Source organism: Diabrotica virgifera, chromosome 9, assembly GCF_917563875.1.
Source record: "Diabrotica virgifera virgifera chromosome 9, PGI_DIABVI_V3a".
Lineage (NCBI taxonomy): Eukaryota > Metazoa > Arthropoda > Insecta > Coleoptera > Chrysomelidae > Diabrotica > Diabrotica virgifera.
In genome coordinates this window covers 55,424,259-55,449,016 of record NC_065451.1, presented here as the reverse complement: position 1 = coordinate 55,449,016, position 24,758 = coordinate 55,424,259, and the positions used below count along the sequence as shown (strand labels likewise).

General features: G+C 33.3%; 1 protein-coding gene across 1 annotated transcript; it reads left to right on the top strand.

Moving 5' to 3' along the window:
- Positions 1–3,251: 3,251 nt before the first annotated feature.
- LOC126891720 (zinc finger protein 346-like) lies at positions 3,252–24,716 on the top strand. Its single transcript, XM_050660985.1, has 3 exons — positions 3,252–3,547; positions 16,221–16,392; positions 23,850–24,716. The coding sequence occupies exons 1-3, from the start codon at positions 3,347–3,349 to the stop codon at positions 23,987–23,989; spliced, it is 513 nt and encodes a 170-aa protein (XP_050516942.1). The 5' UTR covers positions 3,252–3,346; the 3' UTR covers positions 23,990–24,716.
- Positions 24,717–24,758: the final 42 nt, after the last annotated feature.

Sequence of the window (24,758 nt, the reverse complement as noted above, 5' to 3'; positions counted from 1 at the left end):
AGAAACTGTTTAAAGTATATTGATTTCGTTAAAATCATATAAGAGAAGTATAACTTCTTACGTGCGTACAAAGCACACATTCTTTTTTTCTTTTTTTGTCCCATTTTTCTTCCCACGAGTTGGGTCGTGCTGATCGGTTCAGTGGGGCAGTGCGCCCTTGCCCCTCCAAGGCTATTTTCCACTCGGGTTCGCCATCTCCCTTAGGCATCGCTTGTAACCCACTATATTACCCCTGGGCCATCACCCCTTCGGCATGATGGAGTTACACCTTGAGGTTGGGTGGCGGTATATTAGGATGATACATAGCCGTTATCCCTATGCATATCCGTTTGTTTTCAGTGGTTTGATGGGTAGGGGTGGGTGTCGTATGATAGTTGGAAGTATTAACTATGTCCCAGGGACAGGTTAGGAGCTTGGCTAGAGGAGAGCGGACAGCGGCTCCAATTTGTTGCTTTTTACGATGAGCAGGAGAAGCTGTGGAGGTATTCTACTTGAGCGGCCCGCCTCCACACGGGGACGAGAAAAATATCTAAAAGTCCGAAAGCCGCCAGCTTCGAATGAAAAAGTATTCCCGGAACTGCTTTATGACCATACTTGCAAAAGGGCAGTGCATACAATAAATAATATTTTCTGATATTTTTGTTTAGATTAGGATGAAAAAACAACTATAAATGATAAATGAAACTCATTTTAGTATTATCAGGTAATAATAATATAGTATGGTATAGTTAGACCCAAACCCAGACATCCAAAGTGAAAGTTATCCTCCAACACCAAATTGTTCTATATGGTCCACATAATGTTCAAAAAAAAGTCACACCATTTTGAGCGTCGGGTTTGGGGGGGGAGAGGGGGGATAAATCTGCAAATTCGTAGTTTTTTTACGTTTTTCGTCAATATTTCTAAAACTAAGCGGTTTAGCATAAACAACCCTCTACACAAAATTGTTCTACATTAAATTTGAAATAAAAAAGGCCCTATGCATAACCCTTCTAAAATGAACGGTTCCAAAGTTACGGAGGTAGTATAGTATAATTGGTCCAAAAAAAGGCCTAACCCAGACATCCAAAGTAAAAGTTTTCCCTCAACTCCAAATTGTTCTATATGGTCCACATATTGTTCAGTAAAAAGTCACACCATTTTGAGCGTCCGGTTTGGGGGGGAGATGGGGGAGAAGTCGGTAAATTAGTAGTTTTTTTAAGTTTTTCGTCAATATTTCTAAAAATGTGCTTTAGCGTAAGAAATGTTCTATAGAAAAATATTCTATATAAAATTTAAAACAAAAAAGGTTGTATACATAATTGTTATAAAATCAACGGTTCCAGAGTTACGGAGGGTGAAAAGTGGAGGTTTTCGACACTTTTTATATTTACCGATTTCTCCCCCCCAAACCCGATGCTCAAAATGGTGTGACTTTTTACTGAACAATATGTGGACCATATAGAACATTTTGGTGTTGGAGGAAAACTTTCACTTTGGATGTCTGGGTTTTTGGTATAGTTATATCATAAATATTGCCCAAAAAATATAAAAAGTATCGAAAACCTCGACTTTTCACCCTCCGTAACTCTGAAACCGTTGATTTTATAACAATTATGTATAGAACATTTTTTGTTTTAAACACATAGAATATTCTTGTATATAACATTGTTTAAGCTAAAGCATAGTTTTAGAAATATTGACGAAAAACGTAAAAAACTACTAATTTCCGACTTCTCCCCCATCTCCCCCCCAAACCGGACGCTCAAAATGGTGTGACTTTTTACTGAACAATATGTGGACCATATAGAACATTTTGGTGTTGGAGGAAAACTTTTACTTTGGATGTTTGGGTTAGGCCTTTTTTTGGACTAGTTGTACTATATTACCTCCGTAACTTTGGAACCGTTCATTTTGAAAAGATGATGCATAGGGCATTTTTTATTTTAAATTTAATGTAGAACAATTTTGTATAGAAGGTTGTTCATGCTAAACCGCATAGTTTTAGAAATATTGGCGAAAAACTTAAAAAACTACGAATTTACCGATTTCTCCCCCCTCTCCCCCCCAAACCCGACGCTCAAAATGGTGTGACTTTTTTCTGGACATTGTGTGGACCATATAGAACAATTTGGTGTTGAAGAATAACTTTCACTTTGGATGTCTGGGTTATGCCATCTTTTGGATCAACTATACTATACTAATAATAGTTTACAGAATTATCTGAATCATTATAGGTCTGGATCCCGCGTATGAAAAAAAAGTTGATTAATAGCAAGCTGAAAATTTGTTAATAGCTTAAGGGTGTCTAGTCGGACAAACTTTGATATATGGGAACACTGGAACAGGGGAAGTTTTAATTGTGGAACAGGTTAAAAATTTGGAACGGTCAGACCACGAAAACGGCACATGTATTTTGTCCGACAGAACAGACTTAAACTCTCCGAACAGAGATTAAACTCTCATGCAAAAATCAGACTGCTATTTATCACAAAATGGGCGTTTTAATGAATGGAACATGTAGAATATGTCAAATGACAGGAATTATGACAGGTGATAAATAGCAGTCTAATTTTTGCATGAGAGTTTAATCTCTGTTCGGAGAGTTTGAGTCTGTTCTGTCGGACAAAATAAATGTGCCGTTTTCGTGGTCTGATCGTTCCAAATTTTTAACCTGTTCCACAATTAAAACTGCCCCTGTTACAGTGTTCCCATATATCAAAGTTTATCCGACTAGACACCCTTAAGCTATTAACAAATTTTCAGCTTGCTATTAATCAACTTTTTTTTCAAACGCGGGATCCAGACCTATTACTATTTAATTATTTGAATTTATTTTCGTTTTAAAAAAAGTATTATCATCAGTGGCCTGCTTTTGGCCGTCCGTGTGCGATGCACACTTAGCACACATGGAAGCGGCGGCCCTGACGCATACGACAGTGTCAAGAGAACAGTACCTACTATACCAATCAATGCGTAAGTTTGGTATACCAGAAAAACTTATCCGATTATGTATTATCAGAACAGTGTTCAACAATAATTATTGGATTCTAAGGTGATATGAAGCGTTCCTAATACACAGGACAGTAGATATAGCAGCATATTACGTTAACTTTATATACAAGAATGTGAAGGAGTTCCTCTCAAATTTTTGATTTGTAATAACTACTTGAACTAAATTTTTTAAACACGGTCGCTCATTTTGAGACATTCTGTATAGATGTTTTCAGAAAATTATTTTAGTATCTAATACAGAAAACATAAACACATTCAACTCGGCTGGACTAATGAGTTAAGTTTTTACGATTCTAAAATCAAAGCTAAAAAACTAGAACAAGCTTACTTCGCATTGACCATTTCGTTGAACATGGCAAAATTTTTACACACTTTATTATACATTGTCTATTCGGTAACCGTTGAAATGTCGGGAGATATTCACAATCGGGGAGAGATTCACAATCGGGTAGAAGATCTACCAAAAAATTTTTCCAAACAAAAATCCGATAGTGAAGGAGAAAATACCGATAAAGAAAATGGAGTAGATGATTTAAAAAAGCAACTAATTCAGGTAAGTAACTTGTTTGGTCTGTATGTATACTATATATTTATAAGCTGTACACTCCTGTGGAAGTTTTAGCTGTTTTTTCACTTCAATGATCCGTTAAGACATGGGGGATCAGTCCGCTTCTGTTCTAATCTGCCCCATCTTTAAAGCTTCTGGTGTGTCTCCGTTTCCATCACTACTTTTCTCCACTTATTTCGTTTCTTAGTCTTGTTTTTCCAGTTTCGAATTCCCATAGCTCTTAAGTCGTCATCGATTTGCTGTTTTCATCTTGCTTTTGGTCTGCCTCGTGCTCTTGTCTCAGGGGGTATCCAGTTGGTAGTAACTTTAATGGGGTCGTCTTCACTTTTTCTACTTATATGACCATACCACGTTAATCTTCGTGATTTTGCTTCTTTCACTATGTTTTCTCCTTCCATCCATTGCTCTATTTCGTGATTCATCCAGGGTCTTCTTTCGTTTTCACTTAGTACTTTTTTTTCAAAAAATTGCGCACAAAATGTTGCGCATTATTTTTCTTTCAAATACTTTCAGCTGTTCTTCTTTTAACGTTAGGGTGTTGGTTTCTATGGCATACATTACAACTGGCCTGATTGTAGTCTTATATATTCGTATTTTTGTATTTCTGCTTAACTTTTTATCTTTTAGTATTTTTTTATTTTTGTGGTAAGCTCTATTTCATTATCTCTACTAATCATTGTTCCCAAATATTTGAATGTATCTACTTCCTCAAATCTGTAATTATCTGTTATCATTTGTGTTAGTCCTGTTTTCTTGAATCTGCTTGCGTTCATGTATTTTGATTTTTCCATACAGTAAAACCTCGATATAACGGACTAATGGGGGGGGGGGGTGTCCACCAAAGCCGAAAGTCCGTTATATAAAAATAGGTTTAAAATAAATCAAAAAACTTTTTTTTGGAAAATACCTATGTGCAATGTATTTAAGTAGGTAGGTATAGATAAAAAAGACAAAACACAAATAAAACACAAATAACACAAATAAAATTGTATTTAATTGTCTTACTCGTGAAGTGACGTTGCTGTTTGATATCGACGCGCTTGCTTTCGGTAATCCTGTTTGAAAAAGGAATCAGTTTTGTTTGCACTTTTGAAGTTTGCTGTTTTTTTATAATCAACTCTCTAAAATTATGCTACCCTCTTGTATTCCCTGCGTTATCTTTATAATGCAATACAACCATTACTTCATCTTAAAACTTTCAGAATTATATTTGTTTGGTTGCCAAAATTACTTCCTGATCCTTAAGTTGAATAAGCGATGTTGTATTTTTTAATGATCATCTTCTAAACGTAGCATATTTTCAGAGGGATGAGCAGGAGCGTTGTCTAAAATCAATAAACTTTCATCTCTTCCGGCGGTATTCCCAGATTCTTCTCTTCAAATTTTCTCACTGTAGGTACAAATTCTTAAAAAAACCCAATTTTTAATCCTGTCCTTGCTAATTTTCCTTCCAGAATTTGATTTTTTTAAATTTTTTTACATTTAAGGGATTTTTTGTCCGTTATATCCAAAGTCCGTTAAATAGAGGTCCGTTCTATCGAGGTTTTACTGTATTTATGTCCAGTCCTCTTCTATTTGTCCCTTTTTTCTATTTCAGAGAACGCTTTTATTAATGATCTGTTATTCCGGGCTACTATATAACGATATCATCTGCATAACCTATTATTTGCATTGCATTTTTATTAATTATTCCGTTGTTTTATACTTCTTTTATTGCACAATCTAGAGCTGTAAATGCTGTAATAAATAACTCAGTTGACAGGACATCTCCTTGTCTGACTCCGTTTTGGACCCTAATCTTTGCTGTTGTCTTTTGACCTAAATCTATTACTGCTTATGCCTCTTTCATTGTTATTTTTATTAGTTTGTCTGGTATTTTTATGCGTGTTAGATATTCTATTAGTTCTCTTCTGTTTAGTTTATCGAAGGCCTGTTTAAAATCCACAAAAGCATATGTTGTGTTCCATGTTGTGTTCATATGTTTTTTCCATGATTTGTCTAATTATATGAATCGTGTCTATCCTCGATTTTTCTTTTCTGAATCCATATTTAGTCCAAGTAATGAAGCTTAAAATAGTACAAAACCTCGCAATTTTTACAGAATGGATCGATTTGCTTGAAAATTTGAGAATAAGTAGTGGATAGTCCAAGGATCAAAATCTATATGATGCCGAAAGGCGCTTTTACCATGGGTGTGGTTGCCACCCCATCTCGGGGGTGTAAATTTTTTATTATATTTTGACCGCAAAAGTTGGTAAAAACATTCATTCTAAGTAAAACAATTGGAAGCATAGTAATGTAAGTTAGCGGTGTTTTTAGTCATTGCGGCCTTATTCTATCTACATTCTAGATAAGAAGTTTGACTGGCTGAGAATGATTAGTTTTTAAAAAAACTGGAGTTAAAAGCGGATATTTTGTAGGTAGATTGTTGTAGATAAATTGTAGGTTATTTAATTCCCAAGAATTTAATTTGAAAATATTTTTTCTACGAAAAAAATTGAGGGAATCGTAAATGAGTACTTATATCGAAAAACATTGATTTTTTCGATATAAAACCAACACTTTCGATAGCGAATAAATCGAAAATTATTAATTTTATTAAAAAAATGTATAGAACATGTTTTGCTTAGAACGAACGTTTTTATCAACTTTTGTGGTCAAAATATAATAAAAAATTTCCACTCCCGAGATGGGGTGGCAGCCAACCCCATGGTAAAAGCGCCTTTCGACATCATATAGATTTTGATCCTTGGACTATCCACTACTTATTCTCAAATTTTCAAGCAAATCGATCCATTCCGTAAAAATTTCGAGGTGAAAAGCTTCGCTTCCTGGACTAATAATTGGTAATTTCCTATGATTTTTTCGGTGTGCTCTGCTAATCAGATCTTTATTATTTAGTCCATTGAAATGTTACATTTAGGGTGCATTTCTTAGAGGAGTCAATTTTATTTTTTTAATGTGTAGGGAGGTTCAGTAGAAGTTTAAGTTCAAGTTTTTGGGGTCGCCACCCTTGTCCCCCGACAGCCATATAGGAAAAAGTGTATCTCCTAAACTAGCAATCCTACAGAAAATTTAATTACACATAAAATGTAGAAAATTCAATTTTCTACAATTTTATGTCTATTACTTTTTATCGTCAAGTGACCAACAAAAAAGTTATAAACAAAAATAAGAGAAAATTTTGTAAGAAGTTTCTTTTGGAGGTTATAACTTTTTTTCCGTTCATTTCACAATAAAATAACATCATACCGATTTTGTAGAGGATTTTTCAATGAACAATTTTCACTATAAAGTTGTTTTATTTTATTTATTATCTAGGTTTTACAGCGCTCCAAAATTGACCAAATTCTCGAATTCTCATAGGAATACAATAAAAATAAATATTTTTCTATCCATATATTAGGCGAGCGGCATCAACCGTTATGCCGACCACGAAAATCAAATTTAAAGTGAATGACCAATTTTGGTCTATTTTTATGTTTTCGAGGTCGCTGAATCCGAATATGAAGTTTATTTTTATCTAGAGGTGGTGGAACATGCTCAAAAGTCAAATTTTATACAAAAAATCCAAAAATCAATTTTGATGATTTTTCAAATTTACCTTGCTGTATCTTTGGTTGCTGTCAATACTTCCTTTTGAAAAATTTACTGTGTCATATCTGAAGTATGTAGATAACAATGAAATTTGTCCAAAATATTTAAACACGTTAAAAAAGGAGTTGTTAATTTTTAAACATTTTGTCATCATATTTCGTAGTTTCATGTTTACTTAAAAAAGTTGAGTAACAAACTTTTTATATTATAATTTTAACCAACACAACAATAAAATATAATTCCCGAAGAAGTTTTTTGGAAAATTTCAAGACAAAATATATAATAGGAAAAAAGGTATGTTACTTCATAAACAAGCGGCACAACCCAAAAAACGCTCAAAACTCGAGATCCTGACCACGGTGTGGTGAATGGCTAATTTTGATCATACTTTATGATTTTGATATCAAAAATCGTTTTTTTGCTCTTCTTAAGAATTTTTCATTTTGCGGTTGCGTCATTCTTCTTCTGAACCGGCGAATTTGTCCTCAAACAACTTCTTGGGCCTTTTCTATATGCTTAGGGTTATAAGTTTTATAGTGGGGAGAAAGGTCAAAAACAGAATAATAATAGCACAGGAATGTTAAAATCATAATAAATTATATGAATAAAAAATATATATAGATAGAAAAGTAAGCCTAACTTTTGTTTTTATTGTATCCCTATGAGCATTCGAGAATCTGGTCAAGTTTGGAGCGCTGTAAAACCTATATACATAAATAAAATTAAACAACATTATAGTGGAAATTGTTCGCTGAAAAACCCTCTATAAAATTGGTAAAGGTTTTATTTTAAAATGAACTGAAAAAAAGTTACAACCTCTAAAAGGAAACTTGTTAAAATTTTTTTACATATTTTTGTTTATATCTTTTTTGTTGGTCACTTGACGATAAAAAGTAGTAAAAACAAAATTGTAGAAAATTTAATTTGCTACATTTTATGTCTAATTAGATTTTCTGTAGGGCTGCTAGTTTACGAGATATAGCGCGAAATCCCTTTGCACCCCATTTCCAAGGTGGCGGCAGGGGGACAAGGGTGGCGACCCCAAAAACTTGAACTTAAGCTTCTATTGATTCCCCATACACATTAAAGAAATAAAATTGACTCCTCTAACAAATGCAAGGTATGGCTTATAAAATGTAACATTTTAATGGAGTAATTCCCGTTATGACCTTGTATGTCACATTTAGCAAGATAATTATTTCTCTATAGTTTTTGCATATTTTTAGGTCTCCATTTTTGGGTATTGTTATAATTACTCCCGTTTTTCAGTCTTCTGGCATTCTTTCCTCTTTCCAAATCGTTACAATTAATTCATGTATTTTATAGATAGAGCTTCTCCACCATATTTGATGAGTTCTCCGTTTAATTTGTCGTAACCCGCTGCTTTTCTGTTCTTATCTTCTTAATACTTTCTGCTACATCTTCTTTTGTAGGTTTCTTGTATTACTCCGTGCTGTGTCTTATCCTTATTATGTCCCCTTCCTGTGTCGTCTCACCTGTTACTTTATATAATTCCTCGAAATGTCTTATCCAAATGTCTTCTTCTATGGCTACTATCGGTTTTGGTTTTTTTCTAATTTTAAACAATTATATAGTGGTTTAGAATTATTTCTCATGCTTTCTCTTTCGATTTCCATCATCACTTCTTCTAACTTTCGTTTCTTTTTCATTCTACATGTTTGCTTTGTTATTGTCCTCGCCATCCTGTATGTTTCCATATCTTCTATTGTTCCTGAGTTTATCCATTTCAATCTAGCTTTGTTTTTTCTTTCTATTTGTTCTCTACATTTCTAGTCAAACCATTCATTTCTTCTGGTGTTTCTTATTGTGCTATTTTTGTATCCAAGCCTTTTCTATGGCTTGTTTAATTAGTTTCCATCGTTCTTCTATTTCTTGTTCTTCGTGTTGTATTTCTCTTTTAAGTTCTTCTTTATATCCATCTTTTATTTCATCCTCCTCCATTTTTTTCTTGCTACTAATCTCTCTTTTGGTTTTGCCTTCATTTTGCATTTTGCAATTACCAGGAAGTGGTCGGAATCTATGTTCGCTCCTCGATATGATCGTACATCATTTATTGACTTCGCTTGTTTTTTATTGATCAGAATCTTGTTCAGATTTGGTTTCCGGTATTAGTTCCAGGTCTTAACCCTGTTATTTTGTGTACATCTTTATGCTTCTCTTTTGTCACCCGTTTCCTTATTTTCGAATATTTTTGGTAATCTTTCGTCTTTCATTCTTCCTAGATGTCTAAACCATCTCAAGCTTGATTTACTACTTCTGTACTTCTTCTCTTTACTACCTCTCATATCGCAGGCTCTTGTTGGGCACTCCCCTGTTGATGTCAAACAGGGGAGTCAGTTCTCCATAAGGTCTCTACTTTGACTGCGCCGGCTTTTGAATTCTGCAACGTCATTTTATGAGGCTGATACTTTAAATGCGGTCTTAGTCTTTAATAAGTAATGATCACTGCCCCCAAGTGGCTCCTCTGTATACTCATACTTCTTCTTCTTTAAGTACCGTGCCCAAATTTTTAGGAGTGGGTAGCTTCCAAGACAATTTGCCGATATCGTTCTCGATCTTGTGCGGCATGTAACAATTGATCTGCTGATAAGCCAGCCCATTGACGAACGTTTCGGAGCCATGAATATTTCTTTCGACCAATTCCTCTTTTTCCGTCGATCTTTCCATCGAGTATTAACTGCAGCATCCTGTATCTGCTATCTCTCATTATATGCCCCAGATATTCAAGTTTTCTCTTTTTTATCATCTTCATTAAGTCACCTTCGCCTTGACCTACTCTGTTTAAGACTTCTCTGTTTGAAACGCGTTGAACCCAAGATATTCTGAGCATTCTACGATACGACCACATCTCAAAGGCTTCTAATTTGTTCATAATGTTAACCTTCATGATCCAGGTTTCACGTCCATATAGTAATACAGGATACACATAACATTTTAGGAACTTGATTCTTAGTTGTAAGTTCAGCTGAGAGTTGCTCAGAATAGATCTAAGTTTCATAAATGCTCTTCTTGCAATTTCTATACGAGTTTTAATTTCTTAATCCGGATTTAGTGTCTCGTTTATCCAACATCCTAGGTATTTAAAATGGTTAACTTTTGTTATTGATTCATCACTGACAATTATTTGCATAAGGCCGACGTCTTGTTTACTAACCACAAGTAACTTTGTCTTTGTTGCATTTATGTTAAGTCCGTTATTGGAGCATTCTCTAGTGACTCGATCAATAAGGAATTGAAGATCTTCGATATTTTCAGCCATTATCGCGGTGTCGTCGTCTGCATATCTGATGTTGTTAATGGTTTCTCCCCCGATTCGAACTCCACATTGTCCTTCCAAGGTTTCATTAAAAATTATTTCTGAGTATACGTTAAAGAAAGTTGGGGATAACACACAACCCTGTCTGACACCTCTTTGAATACAAATTTTGTCTGTTTCTTTGCCGTCTACCAGAATAGAAGCTTCTTGATTCCAATATAGATGTTGTAAAAGTCTCAGATCTTTATCATCTATTCCAATCATTTCTAGATATTCCATGTTGAACTCTATCAAACGCCTTCTCAAAATCTATAAAGCAGACGTAAATTGGTTTCTGTATTTCCCATGATCGTTGAAGTAATGTTAACATTGAGAACAAAGCTTCCCTTGTTCCCAACCCTTCTCTGAAACCCAATTGTTTGTTTCCCATTTTCTCTTCACATTTCTGCTTGATTCTATTAAGAATTATCTTAAGAAGTAGCTTGAGGTAGTGGCTCATGAGACTAATTAGTCTAAAGTCTTTACATGATGATGTATTAGGTTTTTTTGGGAGTGGAATAAATGCAGACTCTAACCATATCTGTGGCATCATTCCTGTCTCGTCTATATGGTTATAAATGTTTGTTAGTTGTGAGACATTGTCGTCATCCAGAAGTTTGAGCCAGTCTGATGGTATTTGGTCAGGGCCTTCCGCTTTTAAAATACTAGGACCAGTATTCGTATACTTTGTGGTGTTAAGTGGTGGCCTCGTATCCAGGATGAGCTCTTTTATATAGTTAGTCCATTCTTTCTTTTTTTCATCCAAGTCGAGAATTATTTTACCTTTGGAGTTTCTCATAAAGTGAGGAGTTCTTTTTCTCTGAGTGTAGGTAATTTCTTTGAGCTTTTTATGTATATTAAACTCGTCATGTTTTCTTTGTAGTTCTTCCATTTCACGACATCTTTGTTCCATCCAGTCCTCTTTTGCTCGCTTAACCTCGTATCTTATTTGTCGATATATCTCTCTATACCGAATTTCGTCTTTGTTTTTCCAATTTCTTCTTTGTTGAATAAGGTCTAGTATTTTATCGGTCATCCAATCCTTTTTCTTTATCGAGTCTTTTTCTGGTTTCAAAACTTCGTTTGCTATGGTGACCATGGCGGAATTCATGATATCTAGATTTTGACCGATATTTTCTCATACACCTTTTAAAATCATGTTTGTCTTCTTCTTCTTCTTTCAGTACCCTGTCCGATTATCGAACATTGGCGATCATTTGGCAATAATAACTTTATTTACGGCGGCTCTAAACAGATTAGCGATGATGTTTCAGAGCCAGGATGTTATTCTTCGGCCTTGGCCTCTTCTTCCGGCGATCTTTCCCTATATTATGAGGTGTAGGTTATACTTCTCTGGATGTCTCATTACATGGAATGACAAAATATTGTAACTTCCAAACTTTTAATGTTTTTGTTATTTCTGTGCTCTTATTCATTCGATGTAAACTGTTTAATTTCTTATTTGATCAACCCAACTGATCCGTAACACCCGCCGATAGATCCACATCTCAAAGGCCTCCAATTTTTTATAAGCGTTTCTGTAAGGGTCCAGCTCTCCATGCCATACAGTAATTTGGAGAATATCTAGCAGCGCATTGTTTGTCTTACGGTTTGTTTAATTTCAAACATTCCATTTCCATATTCGATATTGAACAATCTATACAGGGTGATTGATTAGTAGGGTAAAGCTCAATAGCTCCGCTATAGTAATTGATAACAATAAAAGTTAATAACAAAAATTTTAGCCACCTTTGAGCTTCACATTACAAAATTAGTTAGAATGTTACAGGGTGTTCGATAACACAGTGGCAGACCAAACTTTAAATGGAACACCCTATATTTTATTTTAAATTCGAAATCCTGTTAACTTCTCCATCACAAAAATATAAAGTTTTGTTATGTTATATACAGGGTATTTAAAAAGTTATAACCAATTTTATATGAAAATCGTAATGCCATAACCGTTTATTAATGCCATATTTTTTAACGTATTGTCAAAATTTTCAAGAATGGTCGATATTGCTAATTTTCTTTATATCAAATACAGGGTGAGTCAAAACGCAAGTACATTATTTTCTCAGTAATTTTAAATGGAACACCCTGTATTTTATATCACTTTTGAAAAGTACCATTACCGTACTTTAATTTTTAGATAACATTCCCTATGTCTAAATTTCTTAGTTTTCGAGATATTTTCATTTTCAATGGACCAATAGCGTAGCCACCCAAATCACCAGAATTTAATAAACTGGACTGATTTTTTTGGGGTTACGTTAATAATGAAGTTTATAAAATACCTCCAACAACAAGGGATGAGATGAAAAATGGAATACAAAGTGTAATTCGATGTGTTAATTTACAAGTGCTCCGTAGAGTAAGTAGCTCATTCAATGATCGTTTTTAGGCGTACATAAATGTATTTATGGAGATAATTTTGAACACCTTATGTAATTAAATATTAAAAATATTTTATTAAAAGTAGCTTCTAATTTCTTCAAACATGTTTTTTTGCAAAATGTATTACTGGTAAATTATGTTTCGTTCTTTATTTGTTACATTGTTACATTTACATACAAAAGTAGTGTTTAATTTGTCTTCACAAAATATTGTATTTTGTGTTTGTGTGTTTTTTGTAAAATTTATTACTAATTTTCTTTGTTTATTTGTGGCATTTACATAAAAAGATAGTTTTTAATGGTTTCAAACATGTTGCATGTAGTGGTTGTGTTTTTGTTTGTAAAATGTATTACTAATAAATTATTTTTATTTCTTTATTTGCTACAGTGTTACATTGATTACCGGACTGATAATCGGTAATCTTCAATTGTCAATTCAGTCATGGCTTACTTAAAATTTAGATAAATTTAGACACCTAAAATAATTTGCTCTGAAAAATTAAAATATATCGAAAACTAATAAATTTGGGCATAGGGAATGTTATATAAAAATTAAAGTACGTTAATGTTACTTTTCAATAATGATATAAAATACAGGGTGTTCCATTTAACATTACTGAGAAAATAATGTACTTGCGTTTTGACTCACCCTTATTTGATATAAAGAAAATTAGCAATATCAATAATTCTTAAAAATTTTGACAATAAATAAAAAAATATATCATTAATAAACCATTGCTGTTGTGCTTATTTTTATTTATACAGGGAGTTGAACTTGTTACGATTTTCATACAAAATTGGTTATAACTTTGTAAATACCCTGTATAACATTACAAACCTTTATATTGTTGTGATGGAGAAGTTAACAGGATTTCGAATATAAAATAAAATATAGGGTGTTCCATTTAAAAAAACATAAGTTAGGTCTGCCACTCTGTTATCGAACACCCTGTAACATTCTAACTAATTTTGTAATGTGAAGCTCAAAGGTGGCTAAAATTTTTGTTATTAACTTTTATTGCTATCTATTACTATAGCGGAGCTATTTAGCTTTAACCCTACTAATCAATCACCCTGTATATCACCCCGTATATCACATTAAAGCAATTTGTTATTATATTTAAACATGTGCGGGTTATTTAATTTGTTTAATTGTTGCAAATCATAAACAATATTTTTGGTCATGGCACGTTAATTTTGATTATTAAATGAAAATCTTTGTTAGTCGCGTGGGTCCTGACCCCAATACTATTGCCACCGAGAAAAAGCATTGATTTTAATTCATTCATTCGAATCACCTCACAGAGACAACATGTAGTCTCATTATCATTCATTATCCGTTTATCATTTATATAAGTAAGACAGTAAGACTTGGTAGATTTTTAAGGCTCCCGAGTTAGAGTGTTGTACATAAATAAAGTTTCATCTTTAATTTGGTGTTTCACTGCCGGCGATCGAAATTTGAGCTGAGCCGATTTTAAACACGGTTAGTGGAGTTACTGAAAGTGGACATGAGCTATTACCTCCGATTTCGTTCAACCTCCATCGATTTCCATGAAAATTGGTGAGTGGTTAGAGGATATCTCAAGAAACAAAGGTGACATGGTGCCAACTTGCGCTTTTACCCTGGGGTTGGATGCCACCCATTCTCGGGGTGAAAATTATTTTATTAAAAAAACCCCATAATTAGATAGGGGGAAAAATTCCAAGCAAAATTTGTTATATAAAGTTATTAAAATAAATCAAAACTTTTTGAGTTATTAAAGATCAAAAATTTTAATTTTTCGTAAGGAAAATGCATGTTTTTAACCGATTTTTCATAGAAAACTCAAAAACTCTTGTTTTTACAAAAAAGTTATAATTACCAAAATTGAAGCTAATAAAAAACTAAATAAACTCCTTACTAAAAAAACCTTTTCATATTAACTAAAAGTGAGTTATAGGTAATTTAATACATATTTTTTTCGGCGAGTACCCAAATCTAAGTATTCAAGCTTAAATTACGGGAAAATGATGCATTTTATAACATAAACTTATTAAACGTTTGTGAAAGTACTTAAAAATATCTATCAAATGAGATACCAAACAAGTTAGTAGCATTAAAATTTATGCTACAAAAATTGTTCAAACTTTATCTTTTAAAAATGTTTCTAAAAAATGGTATCGTTTTTTTTAATAACTCCGTTAATTTTTAAGATCCCAGTTTTACCTAAAAACGGTTTGAAAGGGTATTAAAACCCGTTGCATTTCATTTTTCAAACCCCTTACTTTTTTAGAAATCAAAGATTAAATGGCCACGGTTACATGGTTCTCGCAGCAAAATTTAAGCGTTAAACGTTTCTATCTCGGTTATTTTTTACCCTACAGAAATGGTAAAAGAGGTGTAATATTTGATATAGAAAAAACTAAAATTTGGTTATTTACCATTTTTTACGTGTATTGACTATTTTTATAGTTATTATCAAAAGAAGATGAAAATGACGATAATTTTAAAAATTCTGATTTTTTTTAAATTATATCTTTTTTTCAAAAATATCCATTCTAAACCAGTGAAAATTGTTAAAATCATTATTTATGCTAATACAAAGAAATATTTGTACGGATTACTATAAATTTTAATTTTTATAGAAATAGCGTATATTTTATTTTTCACTTTTTCATAAAAAATTCGAAACGGTTCTCTTAGTTTCATCATAACTTGCTTAATTTTGATGCTATTAACTTCTTCTGGAGCTCATTTGTTAGGTAATTTGAAGTACTTCGATAAGTATTTAACAGGTATATTTTATAAAATGCACCGTTTTCCCGTTATTTAAGATTGAATATTTAGATTTGAGTACTCATCGAAAAAAATATACATTCAATTACCTATCTTTTAATTCACTTTGAATTAACATCAGTTTAGTACTTTGAGTAAATACTGTATTCAATTTTTTATTGTCTTCAATTTCGGTAAGAATAACTTTTTTGTAAAAGCTAATAGTTTTTGGAATATACGTGAAAAACAGCCCTTAAACATGCATTTTTTACGAAAAAAATAAAATCTTTGGTCTTTAATAACTCAAAAAGTATTGATTTATGTTAATAAATTAATATAACAAATTTTGCTTAGAATTTGTCCCTCTATCGACTTATCGTATTATTTTTAATAAAATAATTTTTACCCTAGAAAAGGGGTGGCATCCACCTACAGGGTAAAAGCGCAAGTTGGCATCATGTCACCTTTGTTCCTTGAGGTATCCTCTAATTGCTCACCAATTTTCATGAAAATCGATGGAGGTTCAACGAAATCGGAGGTGAAAACCTTCAGTGACTGCACTAGGTTGTTAATTTATGTTTAATATTTTAGCCGTTATCGTGCGAGATTTGCAGAGTCAAGGTAACCAGCACCAAAATTTTCCAAAGACACCTTGATGGCAGGAAGCACAAGCTAAGGGCAGAACGCCAAGGAAAAGAATTCAAATGCGAACTCTGTGATATTATAGCCAATAGTGAAATTCAGCTGGAAATTCATTTTAGAAGTAAGTTATTATTTTTATAATCTCCAATAAGTACAGGGTGTTTCATTGGCAAACCGAAATACTTGAATGGTGAATAGAGGTTCCTGAGACGATTCTAAATATACCACATTTATTGCCTCACCGATTTTTGTAATCGAGTTACAGAGTGTTTTATTGATTTTGCCCATTTCTTTCTGGACTCATAACTTTGAACTGGTACTTCTGAACTGGTAACTAGAACCACCTTGTATATATATTTGATATTTGGTATCCAACTACTAATCACAAGAAAAATCCAGGTCCGAATTAACAAACACTGACTTTGACTTTGAAAACACACCCTGTATATTAAAAGTTTCAAAATCCGTTTGCACATTTAAAAAGAGCACAAAATATTGAGTTTATAGTTCACTTGATATTTTTTGCAGAAAATTTAATGACTAATTTTGAAATTATATCCAAATTTTTAAGAACTCGGAGTAAGTGGGTCGTTCCAATGTAGCAAAATGAGTATTCATTCATTAACTTTAACAATTTATTATTAAAAGTTAATACCTGCTTTTTAATCACAGAGTTCTTAAAAATTTCAATATTATTTCAAAATTAAAGTCATTCAATTGCGAGAATGCGTGGTTGCTATCTCTGAACCAAATTTAAATTACCCAGTCTATTAGTCCCCGCATTGCAACTAACGTGATGGTAGTAGGTGCCTAGCGGAATCTACTAGATACAAGTCAAAGCTTTCAACTTATTATAATATTTAAAAATATTATCAAATTGAAAACTTATTGGACCATTTTCCTGGTAACACCTCCACGAAGGAATCCTAAAATTTGCAATTCAAAACCCCGTCTGTTTAGCGTGGCAAATTCCAACAGAAAATGGGCCTGTTACTCAATAGGCGTAATACTAATAGAAAATAAAAATGGATACCATTTTTATTCAGTTGCAATGCGCGAATCCAAGACTGTCTTAATTTTTACTTAGTTCAGAGAGCGCAGCGGGGTTGTGAATTGCAAATTTTAGAATTCCCTCGGGTCTTTTTTGCTTCAGCATGCATCTGGCTTGCAATTTTTAGAAGCCGTGGAGGTGTTACCAGGAAAATGGTAATTTAAACTTGGTTTAGAAACAGCAACCTATGCATTCTCTGATGAGCCTCTAATAAGAGGCGAAATCGTCGATAAGAGTGCTGATTGCGCTCTCTGAACTAACTAAAAGTTAAGACAGTTTTGGCTTCGCATTTTAACTGAATAAAAATGGTATACATTTCTATTTTCTATTAGTATTACGCCTATTGAGTAACATAGGTCCATTTTTTGTTGGAATTTACCACGCTGAACAAACGGGATTGTGAATTGCAAATTTTAGAATTCCCTCGTGTCTTCTTTACTTTAGTATCCATCTGGCTTGTAATTTTTTGAAGCCGTAGAGGTGTTAGTAGGAAAATTGTCCAATAAGTTTTCAATTTGATATTAAATATTTTTAAATATTTTATTAAGTTGAAAGCTTTAACTTTTATATTTTTTGTAATCCGGATCTGGATTTTCCTTGTGATTAGTAGTTGGGTAGTTTGAGTGTTAAATGGGACATATGTGTACCAAATTACAAAAAAATATAAAAAGGTGGTTCTAAAGATTTGGTTCCAGCAAGAAATTGACAAAATCGATAAAACTGTGTAACTCGGTTATAAAAATCAGTCAGTGACCTCTATTGACCATTCAAGTATTTCCGTTTGCAAATGAAACACCCTGTATAATACTTTTATGTAAATTTTCTTGGTTTACCAGTCTGTACATAATAGTCGCATTAACTACCTAGTACAGTGGTGGTTTCCAACATTTTGGTACCTGCGCCCCCCTTTAAAAAAAAATAAAATTCTTGCGCCCCCTTAATTTTTGAACAATCTAATTTTACAAATTCTCAACTCAATCTTGAAAATTTGCTATCACTAGATACAATAAATATTATCATTTCCTGCTCTGCTGTCGTAAGGCCAAAATCATCATATTTTTCAATCACAAACAGGTTTCTAATCCATTCCATTCATATTTGGACATGTCAAGATATTTAAAGTAAAACGAGAATTATTGCTTTTATAGACTGGTCAAATGATTATTAATAAGAACTTTACTTTCTTCTATTTCATCAACAAGACAGGTAATTTTAAAAGTGGCAAACATGTCAAAATTTTTCAAACTTATTATCCACAGTTCTAATTTTTTTATAAATGCAGTATCTTGTCTTTCTGCGTAAATGCATGTATTTGAGGCCCTTACATTGATTTATTTAAATACTGCGTCTTTGAAGAATATTAACTAAATACGCAAGTTTTACAAGGAATTTCGTGCCATAAAACAAGTTTGCTTATTCTCTATTATTATCAGTAAGAAATATGGCGAAAAGCCTTCCTCATAATGGGCTGTTTCTAATAAAATTTACAGCTCTTATAATAACTCCAAATACTGTTAGTAGATCTTCATCCATATCTCTTAAATGCGTCCAAACTGCACGAGGAGCCACCTTTCGAACTCGTGCCTGTAGACTGGCGTTTTTTCCTGCCATAGATACAGCTCCATCTGTACATAGTCCCACACAGTTCTTCCACAGAATGTCATTTTCATTAAAAAAATTATCAATGATAATGAAAAGCTTCACTTGCTGTAGTCTGTAGTATTGCCTTCAATAAGTTTACAGAATAACATATCTTCTCTAACATCAGTTTCCACAACATATCTTACATAATCAAGTGTGCATCCTTAAGAACATCAGTAGCTTCATCTACTTGCATCGCGAAAGAAGATAGTTTTACTTTTTCTATTAATTGATCGCAGAGATCTTCAGATATTCTTCTTCCCATAGTAATACCTGCAAGCGGAATGCTTTTAAGTTGATCAGCATATGATTCACTGATCATCATAGCTATTATGCCAATAGATGCAGATAGGGAAACCACTGACCTAGTAGATCATTAACATTAAATGAGTTTTTGGTATTTAAATGTTCACCTAATACTGTTTTTAATTCACATATTGTTATTTTGTTTGTTCACTATACATGTTCCACGTTCTGTTGGGAGGGGTTCAACAGCAATGTTGACTTGATAGTATCTATTCATACACTGGCGATGCCTTCCCAGCGTTGCCAGGCCCAAATAATTTATTTCCCCATATTGTGTTTTAAAAGTTGCCAGATTTTGAACAGAATTCCCCAGACTTATATGGTTTGTTCCGATTCGATACAAAACCGCTCTTGAACCGTTACGCGCATGCGCAATAACGAAAATGTATGCGCAGTTACACATTTCTCGTTACTGCGCATACTCGTAACCGTTCAAAAACGGTTTTATTTAGGGAACCCCTGAAATGAAAAAAAAACACCCACGCATACCTTTTATTAAATTTCTTTCTTTATCCGACTTAATTTCGAATAATGAAGGTTACATGCCTTCAAGTTATACATCAACAAGCAGTGCCTCTTCTTGTAAATCGCACATTTTATACGCAATATTTCCAACTGTATTATTTATATACAGTGAGCATGTAAAGGTTGGAATAAATTCATTTTCTCGAGAATGGACGATTTTGGAAAAAAATCCCAAAACAGGTCAATTTTTATTTTTAAATTACGACTTTTTGGCATATATATCATAATAGTGACGTCACCCATTTGGGCGTGATGACGTAATCGATGATTTTTTTTTAAATAAGAGTAGGGGTCGTGTGATAGCTCGTTTGGAAGGTAACCAAATTCTCTATGCACTAGTATAAACATTAACATAATTATTTATACAGGGTGTCGAAAAAAAATTTTTTTAATTAAATTTATTGACATGAAAAGAAGAATACGTGTTATTTATTTAATTCAAAATACATTTTACTGCTCCCAGAAAACAGAAAAAATGTTTATTTGAAAAAACTTATTGCTTTTCGTTTAAATTAAATGCTCAAATTGTCAAGAGGCAGGTGGGTGGCTGCTTTAATATTGAATTTGCAAAAAACAGTATTTTTTATTTTTCAAATAAACATGTTTTCCTGTTTTCTGATAGCAGTAAAATGTATTTTGACTTAAATAAATTACACTTATTCTTCTTTTATGTCAATAAATTTAAATAAAATTTTTTTTTTGGACACCCTGTATAAATAATTATGTTAATGTTTATATTACTGAATAGAGAATTGAATTACCTTTCAAATGAGCTATGACACAATCCCTATTATCATTTAAAAAAGTCATCTATGAAGTCATCACGCCCAAATGGGTGACGTCACTAGTATGATATATATGCTAAAAAGTCGTAATTTAAAAATAAAAATCGACCTGTTTCGGGATTTTTCCCAAAATTGTCCATTCTAGAGAAAATGAATTTATTCCAACCTTTACGTGCTCACTGTATAAATAATACAGTTGGAAATATTAGTATACTAATGAAATCGCAGGTCGCTATCGCACCGATGTGTTCGCTTTCTACAGAAACCGAGATCGCCATCGCCATCGTGCACGCGATCGCTTAAGCGGAGTCCTCATTGAGTTGACATTGTCGATCGACTCTGTCGACCGACAAATCGAAAAAGCTTCGATGTCCACACCAGGTAGGCAGAATATTTGTCGACAGTCGAAACGAAAATGTGTGACGAAGATGACGCCATTATTATTTGTGCCGTATTTGTTATTATCACAACTAAAAAACGTAAATCATCGCGTGAAAGAAGATCTTGGGTTCGACCAAGTCTTCAAAGTAGAAATCGGTATAGCGGTAGTAATCTGATGGAAGATTTGAAAAAGGATGATATCGATATATTGAACCTTGAATACAGATGAAACGGAGGTTTCAGAAATTTTTTTCGAATGTCGGAAAGTGAATTTGAATATTTGTTGCAAAAAATCGGGCCAAAAAATCGGGGTAAAAATCTTAAACTTTCATAAGCAAACCATTTACTTTTGTACACATCATCCGTGCCACTGCCAGATTTATTGCCATCCTTTGTTTTTTTTATTCCTCTTGCTAACTGGATTTGAAATTTTTTTATTTTTTGTTCTACCACCTGCTTTACTATATTAAATTCACTGGCAATTTCCATCAAAGCATCGTGTCTCATGTTTCGGTCTTTATAATATTTGCTTCTAGTATTCCATAGATTTGTTTTTAATTTGTAAGCTTCAATAAATGCAATCACTTTTTCTTTTTCCCATTCCATTTTGCCGACAAGTACAAAACACGAGACTTTAGATGAGGCAGACTACGCCGCACGCTGAATTATTTTTACTGTATTTTTAAATGTCGAAGGTCGGATGCACGTACACACTTCGAATTCGACTCAATTACCCTTTGATTCTACCGACAGAGCATGGAAAACCAGTCGACACGTCGATCGACATCTTTTGTCGATCGACAAAGTCGATTGCCGCGTACACACTCAGTCGAGAGCGTCGATAAACACAGTCAATCGGCAACGTCGACTCAATGAGGACGCCGCTTTAGATGTGTTCTCCGCTAGGGACCGCGGCCGATCCGGGTTATCGAAAATCCGGGTTAGCCGGAGAATATGGTAATAATAAAATACGGGTATACTTACAGATAAACTCATATAATTGCAAAAACATGAAGTACATATGCACAGTACATCTAAATTACGTACAGTTGTATACAGTATTGTTTATTTTTTGGTGTAAAATTCAGTCAAAGTGAAAAAATGTTTGTTTGTCTGATGAAAATCGGTCCCGGTAAGCCGGACTTCCGGGTTCTCGGAGGCCGACTTATCGGGGTTCCACTGTACTTTATTTTTTTGACATCCATTTTATTGCAATCTATTTTATAAAAAATAATCAACAATACCATATGAGTGTTAAGAGTGTGACACAGTCACTATTCTCCCAGTGGTGAATACCTAAAAGAGTACAATAATGATTGAATTAGTACAGTTATTAATAAATTAATTGAATTAATTTGAATAGTACAATAGTAATACGTGGGAAATTAGTTAGTATTGAGGTCAAGAGCGTCTGTTCTTTTTAGTCTTCTGTTCTGTAGGGGTGTCAGGAGAGTGGTGACCAATATGTTTGGGTGAACCTGTAGTCTATTGTGGTACTTGGAGCACAGAGAAACAATTTCTTCGTTGACGGTTTGGACTTGGAGATCACTATGTATATTATCGTTGGAAATGTACCAAGGAGCTTGGCACAGTTGCCTTAGAACTTTTGATTGAAAGCGCTGTATCTTGAGTAAATTTGTTTCACTGGCAGTTCCCCAGATTTGTATGCCATACGTCCAGATGGGTTTCAGTACACATTTGTAGATCAGAAGTTTATTGTCTAGACTTAAACGTGATTTTTGATTCATGGACCAGTACATCTTTCTATAAACGAGTCCCGTTGCAGTCGTTTGTTCCAAATATGCTTTTGCCATGTTAAGCGGCTGTCTAGGTAAATCCCCCACCCTTCCTTAGTGTAAACGTTATGTGTGTTGACTTGGAGCTATTAACTTTGACTCACCACAGTTTAAACCATATTTCAAGTCTATTTAAATGACTTTGTAGTATCTGTGAAGCTAGGGTCGGATTTTAGTGGCAAGCCATTAGGACAGCAGTGTCATCAGCATATGTTGCAATTGTTGTAAGATCTGAAGTTGGTATATCTGATGTGAACAGGAGGTACAGTGTGGGTCCAAGGACACTTCCTTAGGGTACGCCAGAGTGGATGGGATGTAGAGTAGTGAGGGCCTTCCCTAGTTTTATCTGATACGATCTGCCGGTGAGGTATGATTGTAGGAGCATGCAGATTGGATGAGGCAATTGTCTTTTAAGTTTTGATATTAGACCTTTATGCCATACCTTGTCGAAGGCTTGGGAGACATTCAGGAAGGCTGCTGTACAATATTTCTTGTTCTCGAGTGCATCTCTTGCGGTTCTAACTACCCCTATGGACCTGTTCGATTAGGTATTAGGTTTTTTTCTGTAATGATAGTGTCTATTCTTTTCAGGAGAAGCATCTCAAACACTTTGGAGGGTAAAGGCAGAAGGCTAATAGGACGATAGGATGAAGGTTGGGTTCTGTCTTTGTTGGGTTTATGAATTAGAATGATTTGTACTACCTTCCATTGGGAGGGGAAGTAGCACAATCTTAGGACAGCATTGTATATGTACATTAGTACCTTTATTGCTTCTTCAGGTAGTTCTTTGAGAATTAGTCCTGTTATCAGGTCGTATCCAGATGCTTTTTTTGTATTTAGGTTTTTGATTACTTCTTCAATTTCGGTAATTTTAACTTTTCTGGTGGGAAGACACATCTGGTAGGGTTCATCTGCTATATCTGTAATAAATCACTGTACTTTATGAGTAATATTGGTATGACCTAATGACCTAATCAAAGTCGAGGAATTTTGACTTAGTGCTCTTTTTAGGTTTACTAGGCGCCACGGTTTCACTATCTATAACTAAAATTGTGGTTTATTCCCAATATTAAATCGTAAATTTCTGTTGTAGGTTTTCGTCATAAGTCAAAACTACAAAGAAAGGAGCACCCTCATTTCTCCCTATTAACGTCGTACACCTCAAAAAGTTCATTTCTCGTATTTCTATGTTTTACTTGTATATTTTTAAACTTATTCTTGTTATTTAAATAATGTTTTGTTATTGTTGCTTAAAAATTTTTATTCTATACATTATAAATTATATAGTTCTTTTGTAAAGATGAAATAACTTTTTGTAAATTTGTACTGTATTTTAGAGTTAGTTTAACATCGTTTAACATCCGTGAAGAGAAGTAGTAGAGGAATTGGTCGAAATGATAAAATTTTGATGTAGGTATCCCATTCAAACACTATAATCAAAATGTAGATTATAAAAGATGTAATCTATTTTGTTGTATAATAGTTTTTGTGTAGTGGGTGATAATTTATAGAAAATATCATTGAGTATACTTTAAAATGCAGATTTTTTGAGTGAAAGGTACTACATTAGAGCTGGTTTTGCTTCTTATTATAGATTCTAATGTAGATCCTGTACATCTACTACTTTTCAGAAGGCTTTATTTATACTTAGTTAAGTATACTTAATAATCTAATTTATTATTATTGTTTTTAAATGTTTTTGTATCATTTCAGAAACTTTGTAATTAAATATACACTAACATTTTCAATATTAACACTTATTTATACTTAGATGAGTATAATAGGACGTTTTTTAAATAGACTCGATCCTTGTGACATTATTTTTAGTAATAGCAACAATATTTATTTAAAATACCTTTGTATACTTACATTCGTACTATTTATTTAAAGTAAGTTACTTCTTTTTTGTAAACTTATATAAACTGTATTATGAAACGAAAAATAAGATGAATTTACAATATTTTAGAGCGTATTTATTATTCCTACAAATATTCATGCACAT